The sequence below is a fragment of the Poecilia reticulata genome, linkage group LG11 (genome assembly GCF_000633615.1).
Source record: "Poecilia reticulata strain Guanapo linkage group LG11, Guppy_female_1.0+MT, whole genome shotgun sequence".
NCBI classification, from domain to species: Eukaryota; Metazoa; Chordata; class Actinopteri; order Cyprinodontiformes; family Poeciliidae; genus Poecilia; species Poecilia reticulata.
In genome coordinates this window covers 6,019,120-6,034,369 of record NC_024341.1, presented here as the reverse complement: position 1 = coordinate 6,034,369, position 15,250 = coordinate 6,019,120, and the positions used below count along the sequence as shown (strand labels likewise).

At 41.5% G+C, this 15,250-nt stretch overlaps 1 protein-coding gene across 6 annotated transcripts in view; it reads right to left on the bottom strand.

Moving 5' to 3' along the window:
* The window catches only part of LOC103472073 (triple functional domain protein), a 79,465-nt gene that overhangs the window by 55,461 nt on the left and 8,754 nt on the right, over window positions 1-15,250 (bottom strand). For 4 of the 6 annotated variants that reach the window (XM_017307500.1, XM_008421446.2, XM_008421443.2 and 1 more), the window contains exon 2: window positions 9,726-9,776. In XM_017307500.1, coding sequence (XP_017162989.1) covers window positions 9,726-9,776 — 51 coding nt within the window. Of the gene's footprint in view, window positions 1-977; window positions 1,144-9,725; window positions 9,777-14,935; window positions 15,150-15,250 lie in introns of those variants that run through there. The other 2 variants (XM_008421447.2, XM_008421448.2) reach the window with 2 other exon arrangements.

Sequence of the window (15,250 nt, the reverse complement as noted above, 5' to 3'; positions counted from 1 at the left end):
ATTTGCTCAGCGACACAGAATCTTCTGAAAATACATCCGAAATAAATCCGACAGTTTAATGGAGGCACTAGATGCTTTTCCTAACTCCTGTAAAATCCAGAGTCTTGGGTACGGGTGCACCGATTGCAGCTTTTTGGCCGATCATCACATCTCTTTACAAAACCTGACCTACCAATTTTAATTTTGGCTTACTGCCTTTCTTTTTTGTCTGAAAATTTGCTAAATATTGCGGCAAAGTTGCTAACTTGGACTAACCTTTGTAACCCCGATGCACATGTGCACATATGACCAGTCAAGGGGACAGTGGCTGATTTTCAGACCTTTCCGAAGGTAAATGAGATTGGTGGGCAAGATTTTTTTTCTCACGCCGATAGGTGACCTCCCAAAATTAAGGAAATAATCGTCCATCCGATTCATCGGTGCCCCGTTAGCCTCGGGTGGCGCACATCTGCATGTTGGACTCGATACAGTGCATGCGGTTAAAAAAGGAAAGTTTAGAAACCAAGTCTCATCACTTTTATGCACTCTGCCGTGCACTGGGACAGGAGAAAGTGGCACAGCAGCTAAATATAGAGTAGCCAGGTCACACCCACTCTCTCTTACAAACACACACTTAGCTCATGCAGAGGTACAGGGAGACATTTCTGGATAAATGATGAGCAAACACAACTTAAAAAAAAGAGGGAGAGATGGAAAAAATGGGAGGCTAATGAGACATCTTTGAGTCTTCATAACTAGGTTGACGGAAAATAAGTGTGTGAAACTGAACAGGGAGTGATGGAGGAATGGAATAATGAGCTGGACTGAGAAGGGAAAGCACTAAGACTGTCAAGTATCTTCTGTCTGTTATTTCATCTTCCCCAACTTTTTTTTTCTTCCTCTTTTCACTTTCTCTTCAGAAAGTTTAAACTCCACATCTATCAGGGCTACAATGAAACTAACTTATCTGGCTATCTTCACCTGACAGGAAACGGTACCTGTCAGCGGGATGAGGGCAGAGCCGGTGTGTGCGTACTGCCACCTGTGATTGATTGCCCAACAAGCCATGCTTGATCACTCTTGTGTAAACCTTGGGGAAGAACATCCATAAGTTGCCGTGGATTCAGCTCCTCTGACGGAGAAAGGGTCCGCCGCCGTTTTCAGCTCTTGATCCACCGGATGGCAGACGTGTTAAAGGGACCCACAGCAGGCAGAGCTACGGCAGCAATTAAAGCTAATCCTGGGATTCCTGAGGCGAGATATTCCAGCGCTCCAGACGACCAAAAACCGAGCATTTCTTTGCCGCTTCCCTGCACGTCCCGTCCGCATGGAAATGCTGAAGCAGATGTTTCCACGGCGAGGGACGCCTCACCTCGCGCCAGCCGCAGCATCCAGTGTGCATTTCATGTGGCATAAGGTGAGCCGCTAATCTCTCTGTCTTTTGGAAAGGCGAGTTCCCCGGGGTAATCCTAATTGTGTAGGAGGGGCAGTAATTATAACATGCCTGCACTGCATTTATGAACCCTAGGAAGCTACTTAGCATAGCATGAGACTTGAGGTGGTTGGGAAAAAGTCCTTACAGTGCAGGAGGGACTTGGCTGCAACATGAAAAACACATCACAAGTCTTTCCAGGGAAGCTGGAGTGGACATTTAAACTATCTGTGGTTAAAGCAGCGGTCCATGTTCACTTCAATCTGCAATCTACAGGAAAGCAGACAAAGAAATAAAATCTGGACACCCAGAGTTGGAGATTGTACAAAGGCAAGGGGCAGATTTGGTGTGTAAGCTCCCTAAAAGGGACGATCACAAAGCCAATGAATTATTGCCGAGCAACTCAACTCACTTCAAAGGTTTTGTGAAGAAATAAAAAGCATCAAGTTCTAAAGTTGTTCCAAGCTAATCTCAAGAACACAAACACACGACAGATAGTTGGAAGGGACATTCGGTTAGGACCGAACTACCTGATGTCTATCATTTCAGACAGCAGCCACGCTTTCCTGGTGTGATCATCTTAGCCTCAACAGGATGCATAACACTCAAAGAATCCTCCAAAACTAAGACAACAACTAAAGTCTAAAGGCCTTGATTTCCTTAATTTTGGGAGACTGGCGATCGGCCAATACTTCCATGGGAATCCACCGATCCCATCTACTTTTGTAAAAGTCTGAAAATCAGTCACTCTTTGCCAACTTAGCGACTTTCTCAGGATGTTTAGCAACTTTTCAGACTACAAAATCTGTATTGGCCAAAATCAGAATCAGCCAGTCAGGGTTTTTATAGAACGGTGATCTGGCAGAGATTTTGCAAGCGGTGCACTGCTAGTACGACAATGAAGACAGAAAAAACAAGGTTGTGTGAAAGGAAATTTAGAAAAAAAAATCTTCAAAAAGAACCAAAAGACATCTGGAGCGCTTCACTTTAGATAGAGGAGAGCAGAGTAGAGATTGCTGTTTTATACAAGATGAGATTGCCTATTTTTTATACATATATGATCAAGATTTAAGAGTGCTGAGTTTTTGTAAACTCATTTGTAAATTTATTGCAGGCTACATACAGGTCACCATTTTATTAGCTCCTCTACATCATGCCAAATAAGAACAAATGACTTATATTGTTACGGAAGCTCTTTCTCAATAGAAAACTCCTTAAGGTGTTTATGCAGAAATATTAAATTCACACACATACCTGCTATAAATCTTACTTTTGCTTTTTATGTATTGCATCTAAAGCAGTTGCCATGCATTCATCTGCTTTCCCAGCATAGATTTAGCTAGTTAGATGAACTTTCACTGTGTCCACATGACATAGATCTTTGATGGACAAATGGAAACAATCTTGTAATTCCTTAATTTTTGTCTTTAATTTATAAATTAATAACTAGGCCTGTCGAGATAAACGATAAATCGATTAATCGCACGATAAATTAAACCTATCGACCTCATTCTAATTATCGGCTTTATCGTCTCTTCCTGCCTTTTTTTCTTTCTGTTGATGACACTGAATAAAAAAAGGCTCACCTCCGGTGCTCTCCACTGACCCTCATTTCCTTACTGTAATGTTCAGCGCACATGACACAAGTTGTCGGCCCATTTTCAAAACCTAAGAGACATATTAGCCGACAGAAATCCTAGGTATAATGGTTCGATCGGGTTTGTCGTGCAGTGTGGTGTCCAGCCACCTGGGCACAAAATAATGGCTACAAGTCCAGTTAACTAATTTTAAAATCAGGCATTAATCAATGCTTTACTAGAATCTACCTGTGATGCATGTGGCTAGAGTCAGCGTAAAGTCCTGACTGAATGAAMATCATTATAACCTATTTATGTCACGTTAACGAAGAACAGCTGAAAAGTTACCGGGTTTATCAACTGCGGTAGCAATTTGGCTCCAACTCTTATCATTTCTATATTCTTTGCACGAAATGTTGAATAAACACTAATGTTATTTCCACAAATCATCTCTGATGTCCGCTGGACTTCGTGTTGTTCCATTTCAGCTGTTTGGGATTCCCCTCCGTAATTTCCCCTCAGAAAGCGCGGAGGAGAATCCGTGCTTTCTGATTGACTACCTGTCACATTCAGCGTTTAGCTTCCCAGACCCCCTGATTTAGATCGGAGCAGCCACGACGATCTACCGTAACACACCATACACTGCAGGATTATTGGTTACGAAACCACCAGCGAGAATCTTAGATCGGTCGACGATCTAAGATTTTCGTAAAGGGAAAATAGGGGCAAAAAATTGTGTGGCATGAACTTATTGCATTAGGTAGTGGGTTGTACCCAACTTCTCTATTTAAATCCAGTGATTACTGAAGGGCAATATAGTATACAGACTTCATAATCTGCACTCTTTTGGTTGAATGCAGTGTTTATTTCCACTTTGGCTTTATGTTGTTTAGTTTTTATTCAAGTACRTTTTTTGTTAATGGAGACTGAGAATCCATTTTATTTTTGTTTTTGGTTGTTTAGTTTGTTTAGTTTATCAGTTCCAGTGTTATGTGTTCTTTTGAAAATAAAGTGTATCTATCTATGGCAGGAAATAGCATGCAGTATTACTTCATTTCCATTAAATCAGTGTCAGAGGGTCTTGAAACAATATTATCGTTTATCGCAATAATTTTTTAGACAATTAATCGTCCAGCAAAATTTGTTATCGTGACAGGCCTACTAATAACTCTACCAAAGAAACTGCAGCACATTATTTCTTGTATGTTTTTAAAAGCCTCCAAAGGAAGAAGAAAAACTGAATCATTGAAATTCAGAAGCAGACAGAAATAAAAGAACAACAAATACTTTTATTTCTCAGTGTCTCTTGGCTTACCGTAGATTATAGCAGCGTTTACCTTAACGATGGCGAGTATATTTAAAACCTTGGTCCAGCCTTAAATCCACACCAGGAATCTTCTTGAAAAGATTAAAATGAACTGCTACAGCTCTGATTTTCCCCGCAAGACAAAACTAAGCCTGGATCAGTTTTTACCCAAACAACAGAGTCCCAATGCTGGGTGAAGGGACTTGTGCGGAGGGTGTTGAACGCGACTATTGTCGCTAAGGCTGCGCCCGTGAGTCAGAGAGAGGGCAACAGATGAGAGCGAAATGCCAGACATGTCCATCATTCCTCGCAGAAAACGACCCAGAGTCAAGGACTCACCGTTCCGGGCCGCGACCGTCGCCGGGTCGGGTTCCCGTTTCTGTCTCGGAATATGTCAACACTCTGCTCACCTCGGAGACTTCCTCCGAGGGGTCAAGTGGGCATCAACTTGCACATGCGACAACAAAGCACTCAATGTAAACAAGTTTACTACGTGATAGTGACAAATACTTCAGGGTGGCGGCACCGGACGGCGTCCATGTTTAGAAAAGAGGAAGGGGTCGGAGGGGCGATGGGAAACACAACAGCTGCCTGGATGGGGTGGTGGTGCAGTCAGCTGAGGCGGTGAGGAGAAAATATCCCGACAAATGGAAGCTCTCGCTCAATCTTCTCCGTTTGATTAAAGGGTAGTAACACGCAGGCTCAATCTCTTAATGGCTCCGAAGCAGCTGACTGGGTCAATCTGGTCCTGGGCCAGCTGGCGTAACTCGGGAGGAACCAGAACCAAGCGCGCGTGCTTTTATGTGTGCGTGTGTGTAGCTCCAGACTTCCCACGTTCACATCATGCCAGAAATTCCAGGTTGAGGGATGTGTGGGAATAGCAGGGATTTTTCTGAGGTTGAAGGAGGGGATAGGAATAGCGCGTCGACAACACAACCCCTCCGACCCGCTCACGGGTAAAGCCTGGATTAAAAAAAAAAAAAAAAAGATACTGGACAAGATAGATTTTTTTTTCTCTACGAGCCCTGCTGCTTCAACATGGGAAAACATCTGAAAGGAATTAATCTAATTATAACTGTTTAAATTGATTTATGTCATAGTGGAAGGGTTTTACACTTCCCATGATCCAAATTTTTGATTTTCCAAGCCACATGTACGATGGAAGCGCTGGACTATTTTAGCTTCCGCATAAAAATCAGGATTAAGTTGCAAACGGAAACGAGTACAGAAAGAATTTACAAAAAAAAAAAAAACTGATTTGCAGACTGTGCATTCATGCCAGGCCTGCTAACTCCACTTTAATCAAACTCCAGTCCGTTTGTCTAGAAAATCCAGTACGTCTGTGGAGGTATGAACGCGCAATCAAACTCTGGCTAAAAACCTTTGGTCTCGAATCCACGGAAGTGAACTCTGGTACAGTTCCAATGCTTATGTGAATGCCAAGCAGATCGGAGACCGCTCCAAAAGAAGGAAGTGGACTGCAGCGCAGGACTTTCTGCGTAAATACAACCAAAACTAGCGTGAGTCTAACGCTGGCGGGAGAAACATCAACAACAAAAGAGAAATTCTCCAGCTGCTAAAATCTCACGCTACTCCATTTTTGTTTAGAATTTGTGAAGAAGGAAGTAGCACTGTTTTAATTTTATAGGTTGTGGGAATGCTATATGAATCCATGGCATCATTAGCTGCTTCAAATAGAAGATTTTTAATAAATAATCTGATAGACTGTCAGCAAACTGAAACTGGGACATTACAGAGTGCTTCAGTATATGAATGATCCAAAACATATGGCCAATTCAACACACACTAAACCAGCCATCTTTACATGCCCATCCAATAGACTGAACTCTTCTTGTTGCAACAAGAACAAAAAAAGAGCTGAAATAATCCGTCTCTGTATCTAAAATGGCCAATCCTAACAAAACATTTGTTTTGAAAATGCATCCTGCATCAGTATGAGATTTTCTGTTATTGTTGAAAGGATTTTCTCTTTTTTTCCCCCCTTCTTCTTGCAAACAGATTATTTTACTCACTACTCCTCTGAGGCCTTTTTCACAGAATTTCTGCTAAATAAGGTCCTGGAACTGTGAGTACCATGGAGAAATCTTCAGCGAGTCAACTGAATCCAATCTTCTTTTTCACCTGTCAAATAATCACCTTGTTACCGGCCGCATCTCAGCCATGACTGATTCACTCTCCTGCTCCCGTCTTCATGACGTTTTACACCTCCATCTCTCCAAAACTTTTTTTCTTCGCCGCTGACTACTTTACTTTCCGAAAGGCTTTATGGTAGTGTGAACGTTTGCTGTCAAATGTTTATTGCTTTTACGCAATATCTATTTGTTTTTACCTGAATCTGAACTTTTTGGTTGCTTTCAAGACAAAGTTTTCTGCTCAACTCTTGTCGTTTGTGTAACAAATGTTCTTACTGGTCTTTACTAACAAAAATATATATTTTCTGTGTGACTGTAAATGTATGGCGTTGTTTGCGTAGTGACAGTAGGACGTGAATCACAGTACACCCATTTCCAAGAAAACCAGATTCCGATACTACAGAAAAAGAAGTCAATGTAAGCGCAGGTTTCAAATCTGTTGCAGTATAGAATAAATTCCCTAAATTGCATAAATTTTGCACCTCAAAGTAACCACTCGCCACATACCGAATATACAGTTATCCTCTTAATTTGTTAAAAATATAATTTCCATTAGATCATCGCAGTCTGTCACTCACTCACTCTCCTCACCCTGCCTTAGCTATCATTAGTCCACTGTACCTCTGACGGCTCCTGCCCCACTTTTCTGGCCTAATAAAGAGGCTCCGACTGGCCGTGGCACCGGTTGTGCTACTGCGCTCTGCAGAAGCAAGACGAGCTAATCTGATTGGCCAACGGGCTCTCACGCACAGCTGTGCCACAGTAACAATGCGTTCACTGTGGAGTCCAGCTGGCACTGGTTATGCCACTACACACGAGCTAACAAGTGAGTGACCAGTCAACAAGAAGGAACATCTAATTATGACCTGCTGGTTCAGCTAGGCCCGAAACAGACGAGTTCCTGTCAAAAACACTAAAGCACACACGCGGTCGGTAACAAACAAAACGAATACGCACACCTGTCAGGTTTTGGACCAGGTAGGGAAAATGACGACGTCCGGTGCTTCCGTTAGAGCGGGAGGGAGGCGGGGTGTAAGTGAGGGTATACGACAGGAGCACGGCGGGAAAGGGGGGTAAAAACCGGTAGTTTCCCGACCAAAACGGGAGATTCAACAGGTATGCGTATACAATTGCTTTCTATTCTATTTTGACAGATCTATTTAGACGTTACTGTCTCTTTAAATTCTAGAAAGATTTAACAGTTCAGACATAAAACATATTTGTCTTTTATGTTTTGTCTAAATTCCCCCCCAAGAACCAACTTCTGCCCTGGAAGAAATCAGAACTGACGGCAGACCGTTTTCGCTTTCTTTCTGCTCTCTCCGTCTTATCCAGACCTCTAATAGCAGGGTAGTCTAACCGAGGAGAAACAGGCCAGGGTTACCCCAGCGACCCAAACACAGCAGGAGAGCGGGTGGAGTGGGGAGGAGAGGGGACTGTGGAAAAGAGACCGAGCTGAAAGACCGCTTGTTATCGGTGCCAGCAGTTCATTTATCTGGGTCTTTTGCCACCACCTCTGTTTGATGAGCCGTAACGAGACAAAGAACAAGGCTCTGTTTGCATTTCATCGATTAAAGATCCCCAAACACTCTCCCTTTTTTTTTTGTCGTCTCTGGCCTCCCTGGGTGAGGTTCACCTGCAAGATTCCTAAAGAGATTTATTAACGTTCACAGTCAGAGGCCGCTTGCTGGTCCAACCGATGCAAACCTAATTGTTTTCAAGCTGCTGAAAAGCGCCATCTGGAGGCCAAACAGCAAGCCCGCACACACTCAACAGAAGAGCCGATCAATACTTTATTCTTGGCAGGATTAGTTTTTCCTTTTTTAGTCCTTTCTAGTACAAGCTGCAAAACAGCAATGACACCAAAAATCTGTGAAGACCCAGAGGCTCTAACTGCATCACACAAAAGTATTCATACCTCTTATACTTTCCCACATTTATTCACATTACTACTGCAAACTTTACTGTATCCCTTTAGGTTTTTTTCTGTAACCAGTCAACACTAAATGGATTGTAACTGTGAAGAGGAAGAAAAATATACATGCTTTCACAAATAGCAAGCTGAAAAGTGAAAGAAAATGTTATGACTGATATTCTAATTGCAGCATTCTACAAGCATTAGACAAAAACTTATCTTTTTGGCCCCAAAAGTGCCAACTGTGGCAGAAAATGTACACAACACATCACCCTTATAAACCTGGGCAGTGGGCAGTGTTTGGGTCGCTGGGTCCTATCGTTTATCATTTATTGTGAGAAATTTCTTATGATGAGAATTTTTATTCGTCTCGATAAATTTCAATTATTGTAAAAAAAAAACTTACTGAAATATTAATGTTTACTATTTTGTCAACACTTTCTCCATGAGAATATCAGTATTTATCAGTAAACAGTGATGTTTGTGGTTGTAATGTTTCCAATAAATATATAGATGTAAATACTTCAACACAGCACTTTGAAACCCTTAATCATCCTTTTGATTATAAATAACAAGTGCAGATTTCCGACAGATCAAACATCAGATTCAGATTCCTTCATTCGGTCCCTTTTCTTCTGTACGGACTGAGGCTGCCTCTCTGAAGTCCCCGAGGCGTTGGAGTAACCTGCCAACTCATTGTCCTCCTTTGGATCTTGGGTTTGAGATTTTCATCTCTCTCTCTCTCTCTACTCTGTAGGTAGCAACACTAACTATACTCTCAGACCAACGTCAGACATTTTTTTGCTGCTATATTAGCGTCTTCAGAAAACTAGAAAACTTCCTATTTGGGTGAGCAACGGTGTAAAACATCAAGTCAAGTGGTAGATTTCTAAAACCGAAGAAATCTCATCGAAACTAAGGAAGACACACAGGAGTACGCCGAGCTCTGTCGTGACATTAATAACAGCCACCACAAGTGTTGGTGAAAGAATGAAAAGCTTATTGAAAGGCTCACAGAGTTAATAAATGATAACAGAGCAGAAGGCACAGAAGATGGCCACCCATTCGTCTGCCCAAGATCGCTGTGGGAGGGGAGGGAAGAGGCGGAATACCAAGGAGATGTCAGGGATTCGGAGGACAATGACCTGTCACTGTCACAATGCATTATTAATGCTGTTTGCATGAGAGTGTGTGCGACATGTTTTACTTTCACCATCAATAACACACATCTGTCCTCCGTAGACAAGGCAAGGGTGAAACGAAGCAGCAAAACATCATGTCTGTATTCCAGCGTGTGTGTGTGTGTGTGTGTGTGTGTGTGTGTGTGTGTGTGTGTGTGTGTGTGTGTTTGTTTGTTTGTTACCTGCTATCTGGCTCGACACCTCTCCTTTTGGCTCTTTAGGGAGGGATCCATCTGCAGAGACAAAAATAAAACATTAATAATAGTAATAATAAGAAGAAACAGAACCGATTCGGTTTAAGAGGCTCATGTAATCTTGGCGTCGACAGAGAAAAATATTCAATTAGTGCGTACACAACACACAAATGCAGCTGAAATGTCAGGAAACACGCCACTCAATCGTTTTAGAAGTAAACAATCCACGCGGTAATTGGTCTGGCATTTCAGTCCGCGACAGAAACAAAGAGCCGGCTCACAGGTTAGCATGCAGCTAACACGGCGAAGCTAAGACAATCAAAAAAAGTGTCAGCTGATCAGAAACGTCGTCCTGCTGATACGAACACACACACAGTTTGTTTACCTCCTGACAAATGAGCAATAACAGATTATTAGTGATTGATCTGTCACAGCAGCAGCAACAGCATCTCACAATGAGACATTTTAGAAAAATGTACTTTGAAAGTGAGAATATTTTTAGGGTAGAAAAAGAAAATCGAATGTTAAGTAATTGTGTTGAAAAGAAGAAAAACCCAACTGGTACAATTCTTAATACCTCTGGAATATTTACAGTAGCTGGTGGATTATCTTGGTATTATGTTATAATTTTTAAAATTTTTAGAAACATGTCCCACAGGTGTGTTTGTGTGGGAAAAGAAAAGAACTAGACAAAGAATGAAAGAACAAATGTTCAAAAGAACGAGAAAAAAATGAATGAAAGAGACAATAAAAAGAAAGAACGAACAAACGAGGAAGAACAAATGAACAAACAAAAAAGAATGAATAAATGAACAAGAATGAACAAAAACAAAAGAAATGAACAAGAGAAAAGATGAAAGAACAAACGAGAATGAAAAAAGAAAAAACAAAGAAGAAAGACAGAAAAAGATGCAGGGAGGGTGGGAGGGAGAAAGGAAAAAATGAAGGAAGGAAGGGAAGGAAAGACAAGGAAGGAAGAAACAAAAGACAAGAAAGTTCAAATAGAATGAACAGAAGCAGGAGAGGCACAAGGAAATGAAGATAAAGAAAGAAAGAATCAAACCTAAAAATGGATATAGGTTATAAAAAAAAAAAATTAAAAATTATTGAATTTGTCCCCAATTTTCTGGTGCGTATTAAGTTGTCAGAACTATTTTTGTACTGACAGCTGAAATAAGTCCCATTTATGTTACCTCATCAACCACAGTAAAAATAAAAACAACTAAGAAAGTCATCTTAGTGTACAGCAGCAGCGTTCTGAAAGCCAGCTGGTGAGATAAAGCTTCCTCTCCAGGGTCAGTCTACAGCAGATTACACAAGACTCGTCTCCCCGGCCCCTGCACCTCATGACTGGGGCCGAGCGGATCCTCGGCTCACGACAACAATCGGCTCATTGATGGAGCCTATAGCTCTGGCGAGCGGGCGGCTGCTGCCGGGACTGAGGCGAGGACACAGTCAGCGTCATGTGCTGCCGACATGTAAACAAACTGCATGTTGGCCCCACTGACTCTGTGCCACATGCTCCCTCTGCTCTGACTAAGGTCAACTACTTCCTGTTTGTTCCTACAGAAAATGGGTGGAGATGGAGCTTATCCAGCTACAGCCCCTGGGTTATTGAACAGCTGATATATTGCCTGGATGTTAAAAGTTTGGGTTAGATATAAAGGCGTATTGGCTTTTTTTCAGCGTAGGCCTTCATATTTTACATCATCTTTCTGATTTGTATCAATTTTTGGCTTCGGTTGTTGTTAGGACATTTTACATCACCTGTAAATCATTATTTTTGAATTATCAGCTTCATATCAAAAGCTTTGTTAGTTTAACAACTTTTTTCCCAGTCACAAATAATCTTCTAACTTCAGGAACATCCAAGAGTAGCAGACAAGTGCCAGAGTCTTTCCATCTGTTTTATAGAATCATTTGCCACCAGTGCAGAGCTTGGCCAAAATCGGCGTCACGATTTCTCTTCAAGAATCATAACATATGAAGATTAATTAACATTCAAAACTTTTTTAGCTTAGTGTTCCATCAGGAGCACAGGCAACTTCACGCCTCATCCATGTATGAGAGAAGTTATTGTAAAACAGAATTTTACTACTATTTCTAACATAAAGCCAAATGGATTGCAAAGAGGTCATTTTTTTAGATTAGGAAATAGTGTGGTTATTATTGAAATTATCATTAGCAGTAGTAAAGCAGGATTTTTCATACATTTTACCTCAAGAATGAAGATTCTAATATCTCCAGAAGGAGGCCAACATTTCTAAATCCAAGTCTTGCTTTCTCTCGCTCTCTTGCAGCCTGAATTAGCCACACATTTGACATGTAAATAAAAGTTTATTGCAGCCGCGTGCTCTGTCTGCAGGATTTGTCAATTTGCCTAAAAAGTCCAAAAGACAACAACGCTGCCAAAACTTTTTGCTGCAAACTGCAAACCTAGGGAAAACTGGCACATAACGTAGGAGACTATTCAGGGAAGGTGAAATTTAGTAGAATTTTTGCCTTTGGTGATTCCCAAGCAATGAATATAGAACAGAAACTGGTACAAGAGCGTACTTGATTGCAACAACAACCAATGCCAAAGTGTTGTACAAAAACACACAAAAAAGGCAAGTTGAACTCTAAGAGAAATGCCAAGATCCCAAGGGAATGTTCTCTACGACCGGCTACCTGGGAAAACCTCAAAAGAAATGAAAAGGATAAAGGTGCAGAGAAAGAGAGAGAGACAAAGGGAGGCACGAGACAGACCTGCATACTTCACATATTTGCAATGCCAAAGAAGAGCACTTAAGCCGTTGTGTGAAACCATGTAATGCCAGACTGCATTTAGAGGTTGGCCACAATCTAAACAGTAGGACTTGTCATTGGGCAGGAAGTCAAACATGCATGGACAAAAGGAAAACTATGCATAATGCATGTGTGCTTAAAGAGACTCGTGCTGCCTCAAGTGGAGGCCTTTTCCTCCAGGACGGGGCCCGTTAAGAGAAGATATACGCTCTCGCTCCGCGACAGGCAACACAAGCAACTCTCTGAAACGTCACTCAAGCTGTTTGGATAAAGCTGGAGAGATCTCACAGATGTTCAAACGGCCGTTACGGAGACAAACGCGTCAGGTTCAGTCCTGTAAAACATCCAATCCCCCTCTGCTCTCCCGACAGCAAACCCACCTAGACTTCAGCCCAGATAAACACTGGCCACACTGTGTCCTTAGAGCGAGCTCCTCTTCTATAGACGGCCCGCTCTCGTTCCAAACACACACCGTTTCTGTCTCTGCGCCCGCGTCAACTGGAGACCACCCTTTCTGTGGGCCTCCCACACTTCCCCTTCTCGGCAGGCCCACTCATCGTTTGACTCACGCAGAAATAGGAAAGGACGCCCCCCCTACCCTCCATCTCTCCCTTTCATTTGGAAATACTAATCGTGTGGCTCATGCTGACTGAACTGGAGGTGTGTGGCGCAAAAACAGTGAGTAATCAGCTGTTGTTTTCAAGGACACAGCTGCAGGGGTCAGACAAAAGACACAAATGTCAAGGGGAGGCGTGGATAGTAACATGTTGAGTAAGAGGTCATTCATTCAAGACATTTTATGGTTTGGCAAATCACACTAGTGATACTGTGTTTTCACACATTAATTAATTGGATTAATCGTGATAAATTAATCTGATTAATTCAATTGAAATAATCGTCAACTGATTTAGTAATTGAAAATAAGCAAATTATATGTACATTTTGCATTTAAGGTAAAAATAAAAACATTCGTCTGTAAATATTTTTTACCCAAAAGTCTTCAAGTGGGATGGTTTTAGCTTTACCTAATTCACATTCACTTAAAGGATGCTATGTAATTACATTGTAGGTAATAAAATATATTTCCTTATTTAAAAGAGGAATTGAGTTACTTCTTTATTGAATCCGTTAATGTATTTTAATATAGTACAAAAAAGTGGTGGAAATGAAAAATCTGTAGAATGTCCCAATTTTTTTATACAATTAATCAATTCATTATCAGAATTAATAGAATAATCGATTACTAAAATAACTGTTAGTTGCAGCCCTAATACTATGCATTAAAACTTAATGAAACTTAATCACAATTACATTAAACATTTTTGTTGTGCAAATAAAAAAAATGCATTTAAAATAATTTTAAGGTTGGAGCAACAGAATATTTGTTGATGTGAAATAAATCTTTAGCTCAGTTAATCATTAGTAAATCTTTGTGGACCTTAGCTTGACTGATAAAAAAAAATCTAATTGCTTACAAGTTCCAGATTGTTCCTGTAAATTGAACTGTTCACTTTAGCATTGATTGTAAACAAATCTTAACCCAGAGAATTCACAAATTATCTTTTTTTCTTTTTTTAGCAAAGATTGCCCAATGAGAAGGTCAATTCGTAATTGTGTGACAGATGTGCTTAAAGCCCCTTAATCAGGCTACAGCGTGAACTCTTTTGTACAGAAACTCTCTATTGGCAAACTGTCGATGCAATCAAACTGTGTGCCCTCAAAATGGATCCCAGGAGTGAGACTGCCCCTGTTAGGTGGCCAAGATGAAAAAACTTCAGCTCTGCTGTGAAAATCAGTACCACAGGGTGCCAGCCTGAACCAGGTCCGCCAGGCGACGATCTCAAAGACCGCCTGCCGTTGACAGTTGGATTTTATACAAGCCACTGACCGGATCAGTTTCTATGGCATTCTAGCTCCGTTGCTTGAGGGGGAAAACAGAAAAGATGTGAAAACGATAGTGAGAATAAGAATGAGGAATTGTGAGTGATAGGGGAGGGCAGCGGTGAGAAGGCACTTTTGAATGCACCAGAGAGACCCAAAGAAAAACGAGTACAATGGTCTTTCAGGACTTGTCCCAGTTTGGTTAAGTCTCTTTATTCTTAAAAATAGCAGCGGAGACCCTTTTGGCAATTTTACCTTTTCCACCAATTCTAATCAATTGAGAGATAACTCTATAGTAACGGTGATGCTATTTATTAAACTGAAACTGTTTACTCAGGCTGGTACTACACTTCCTCTTCTTTGTTTCTACTCGGTTCTAAACAGACTTACTCAACTCACTCTACATGTCTGCATCACTATTCACACTCTTTGGGTTGTTATTTGTGCTTTTCAGAGAGGAATATGCAAAGAAAGAGACTTCTCTGCAAAAATGTGATCCCCCCCATCCCACCACCCGCCCAATAACATACCTCCTGTCTTCTCCCTCTTTTCCATCTTCTCTCCATGTTTCTCTTTACCGCCTGCACCTCTCTTTCCCCTCTCTGGTTCCAGTTTGTTGTAAGGAGACGGCAACGAGGCAGCAAATTTCTCCCCGAGCTCACACCAATTAGCTGTCACGCCGGAGAAATTACAGAACGGGAGCACGGCAGATGAGGGGGGGCGGGTGGAAAGTGGGACAGGAACCTTTTTATAAACACACGAAGAGACAAGAGGTTGGCATGCTGGTGTGTGTGTGTGTGTGTGTGTGTGTGTGTGTGTGTGTGTGTGTGTGTGTGTGTGTGTGT